Below are 3,978 nucleotides of genomic sequence, written 5' to 3'. Positions count from 1 at the left end.
TACGAGGGCGGACTGGTGGACGACCGATAGGGGACCGCCCACCGACCGGAGTGGACTTTAGTGAGCGACAACGACGCCACCGGTGGGGTAATCCATAGTGGCGTAATATTATTATATAGGGTAACCACGGTCGTCAGTGATAAGCGAATCCGATCGAATGGGTCGGTGATTGGTTACGGCCGTGTAGTTCGATGGCGGTGGTATAATATGGTTGTAATACGGTGTATAAATATCTGTTATAACCGTGGTTACTATGAACACGATAAACACACCGTGGTATACATCCGACCGATCAACGGAGTTTAATCTACAACTATGCGCCCTACATAATATTTTTCTACCACTCGACTCGACCACATAATATTGTGTATGCTATCTTACTATAGTAATTCTCTTAACGCGGCTACACTGATGCCGTTAGGTTGTTCCTGATTTGTTTTTTTTTTCAATTTTTTTGAGGTTGTTTTTTAATGCTAGAGAAGTAGAGAATTTTGTTATTTTATTTAAATTTTTTTTTACGATCCTCAAACTCAAATAAGTAAATTTATCTTTACTCGATCCGACTTTAACGTTTTGTACTTTGTGGTTTTTAGAAAATCCACTTTCCCAAGTCGGGCGTATGCTAATTTTTTTATACATACAAACACTTAAGATTTTCACCAGGATCAAGTGTTTCTATTAAATGTAAAACTGTATAATGTTAAATACATTTTAATCTCATCAGCTCATCAGGATATCAAGTATATTTCTGTACAATTGTATGTTCCGAGTTAGTCGGACGATATTGTTAGAATTTTATGTGATTAGTAATTACTAAATAATTTTTGATCCCTATTAGCTGTAATAATGACATCGTCAGAAGATGTGCTCCTACAAGTGGGGCCAGTACGGCATAAGAAGGGCGATGGGACATTGTATGTTATGAGCCAACATGTTGCATTTATTCTCAATTCTAGCGATACTGTTGCTATTAGCCACCATTATAGAGATATTAAAATGCAAAAAATATCATCAGAGTTCAAAAACAAAGTTCAATTACAGTTGGTGTTTCATGATGAAACAATTTCACTATTTCAATTTACTAACTCTGAGAGGTACTATTTTAAAATAATAAGATTATTGATTTACTAATTTTTAGAAAATAAAGAGTCAAAAATATGTTATATTTATTGTTTAAATACAGTCTTATTTAACTTTATATTGATTTTAATGATAAATGTAGGCATGTGTTTTATTTAATTCTGAATTTTGTTTATTAGGAGTGAAGCTATGCGAGATAGAAATCGAGTTAAAGACTTAATACAACAATTACTGCCAAAATATCAAAAACAAGCAAATAAAGAATTTGGTGAAAAGAGCCGTATTCTTGGTGAAAATCGTATGCTCTTTCAACTATATCAAGACCTAGTCATTACCCATGTCATAACATCCGAAGAATTTTGGTCACAACATGTCCCTTACCATTTAGCTACTCAATCCAAAGTAATTACTCAAAAAACTGGTGTACCTAATAATTTTCTTACCAATGTTACGGTCAAAAGTGATGGTACAAAAAAATTCAATTTATCCAATGATACCATTCAATGTATCTTTAAAACATATCCAGCAGTTCGACAAAAACATATAGAGTATGTACCACATCAATTAACTGAATCAGAATTTTGGCAAAAGTTCCTAGAGTCACATTATTTTCATAAAGACCGCATTACTACAGGAAGTACAAAAGATTTATTTAATGACTGTGCCAAATTGGACGATAATTTATTTAAAAATGAAATTAAAGATTTATCTAAAAATAACACAGATTGTTATGTTGGGTCAATCGAAGATGATGGATCTGATGATAATATAAATTCTATATCTGAAGAAAAATCTTCAATGGCCAATATTGTACACGAAAATATTATTAAACGTTTTAATCAACATTCAATGATGGTTCTTAAAACATGTGAAAAATCTAATTTAAATTCTATACCTAATGGAAATGATTTAAAAGTCCCATCTAATTCATCTCATATAAATGGCACACCAGACACTGCATTAAAGAGATTGAGAATTCAAGAAAAAAATGATTTTGTAGATCTTAATCCAGAAACCGAAACTTTGGATATTAATCAAAAGAAATTAAAATTATCTAGAGTAGAAAGTTATGTAAATTGTTTAACAAGAGAACATAAGCATGATAATACTGCATCCAAACTTTCTAAAGCAAGGGAAGTGCAGAAGAGTATTATTTATGATGTTTATGAATGGAGCAAGTCGACTTCAAATCAAGTTATTGAACCTAGTGCAGCTGTTAACACTCTTGGTTTACTTACACCAGGAGGAAGTTTAATGAAGGGAATCAGTGATGAATCTGCTTCATTAGCGCAGTTGGTACCGGTTACAGTTGAAAAAGATTTGCGACAGTTGTATGTTTCTTTAGGAGAATTATTAAGACATTTTTGGTCATGTTTTCCTGTAACTACACCTACGTTAGAAGAAAAACTGTTAAAAACTCATGATTCCTTACAAAAATTTCAAAATGCCAAAATCAAGCCTTTTGAAGACCAAATAATTATAAATCATGGTCAATTAAATCAACTCACAAATCATTTAAATTTAATGTTACATACTGCCTACAATAAATTTTCTGTTTGGCATTCTAGACGAAAAATACCTAATATTCTTTGACGAGCAGTTCATCGTATGTTTTTGTATTTTATATATTAAATGTGCAATGAAATATTGTTAGAGTGTTATAATATAAAAAAAACATTAAATATTTTTGGTAAAATGTTTTAAAATATAAAATTGATAAAAAAAATCTATGATGCCACTACATCAATGAATGACGTACGATCAATAGTTATTAAGAATTTATTTTTCTAGATATAAGATACCTTTGATATAAATATTCTGTGCTTGATACCCTATATAGTATTTAGGGGTGAAGGGTTAGAAAACAAGGGTAATTTTAATAAACAATAACTTGTTTTTATTAATTTGAATGAATTCAGAATTATAATTTACTATAGATATTACAAAGAATATGTGTACTATAAACATAACATAATTGACAGTAATTTAATTATATTCTTAAGAAATGTACTGATAACAAATATTTATTGTCCAATTCCTATTGTCTAAGTTAAAAATATTTAATTATACAAATGTATCTATTGTTAACCAAACTATTTCAATGTACAATTGTTTTTCAGTTATGCAAAATACATGCATTATTATTTTTTGTTAATAGTTTTTAAATAACAAAAAAAATATTTATTGTTTTGATACCTAGTTAACTGTATGCATTAATTATCATCCTACTATCCTTGAACCATATATTTAGGTATTGTATATAATGGTATATTTGAAAAGGGCAATTGCACCCCCCCATAAATTTCTTTCTTTGTATATTTTATTAAAACATTAAAAATTATTATATATATTATATAATTTAACTAAATTTAAATACAAAAAAAGATATTTAGTGACTGTACCATATAGAAGTGACGTATGCAAATGGTGTTGGGGGTTATGACCCCCTTGAACCGTATAATATATTACAATATACATTATTATAATATTACATATTCAAAAAACTAACAATAAAAATTGATCATACTATAATGACATAATGTATACATATTAATTAATTAAAATAAAAGTTATAGCTTACATATTTTATATAATATTAATACCCCCCTTAAGAAAATCCTAGCTACGCCACTGTTGTATGGACCTAAATAATAAAATACATTTACTGCGTTTTCTAATAGCAGGGATATATAGAATTGATATTAGTATATTATTGTATTTTATAAATTTTATGACTATATTATGAAATTACATAAACAATTTCTACAACACTCATCTAATTCTTCTTATGCATGGTTTGGCAGTTTGGCACTTTATTTTTGTAGATTGAGAATATGGCATAGATCGAAAATGGGGCAAGAACGTTTAAGTGGTTTGATTTTACTATAGGTAGACATT

General features: G+C 29.2%; 1 protein-coding gene across 2 annotated transcripts; it reads left to right on the top strand.

Moving 5' to 3' along the window:
* The first annotated feature begins 453 nt into the window (after positions 1 to 453).
* Positions 454 to 3,235, top strand: LOC132928679 (general transcription factor IIH subunit 1). Of its 2 annotated transcripts, none has more exons than XM_060993504.1 (3): positions 454 to 769; positions 839 to 1,094; positions 1,260 to 3,235. In XM_060993504.1, the coding sequence occupies exons 2-3, from the start codon at positions 847 to 849 to the stop codon at positions 2,671 to 2,673; spliced, it is 1,662 nt and encodes a 553-aa protein (XP_060849487.1). In that variant the 5' UTR covers positions 454 to 769; positions 839 to 846; the 3' UTR covers positions 2,674 to 3,235. The 2 variants fall into 2 exon arrangements, with proteins under 2 accessions (XP_060849487.1, XP_060849486.1); XM_060993503.1 differs by having other exon boundaries at positions 455 to 758.
* The last annotated feature ends 743 nt before the right edge of the window (positions 3,236 to 3,978 follow it).

This window comes from Rhopalosiphum padi, chromosome 4 (genome assembly GCF_020882245.1).
Source record: "Rhopalosiphum padi isolate XX-2018 chromosome 4, ASM2088224v1, whole genome shotgun sequence".
Classification (NCBI taxonomy): Eukaryota; Metazoa; Arthropoda; class Insecta; order Hemiptera; family Aphididae; genus Rhopalosiphum; species Rhopalosiphum padi.
The sequence above is the reverse complement of the archived record's forward strand: the minus strand, read 5'-3'. Positions and strand labels throughout refer to the sequence as shown.

Bases quoted from the DNA above. Each gene is read 5' to 3' on its own strand.
- LOC132928679 (XM_060993504.1), top strand. From the start codon at position 847: ATGACATCGTCAGAAGATGTGCTCCTACAAGTGGGGCCAGTACGGCAT. The intron at 1,095-1,259 runs GTACTATTTTAA...TTTGTTTATTAG, and splicing joins CAATTTACTAACTCTGAGAG to GAGTGAAGCTATGCGAGATA.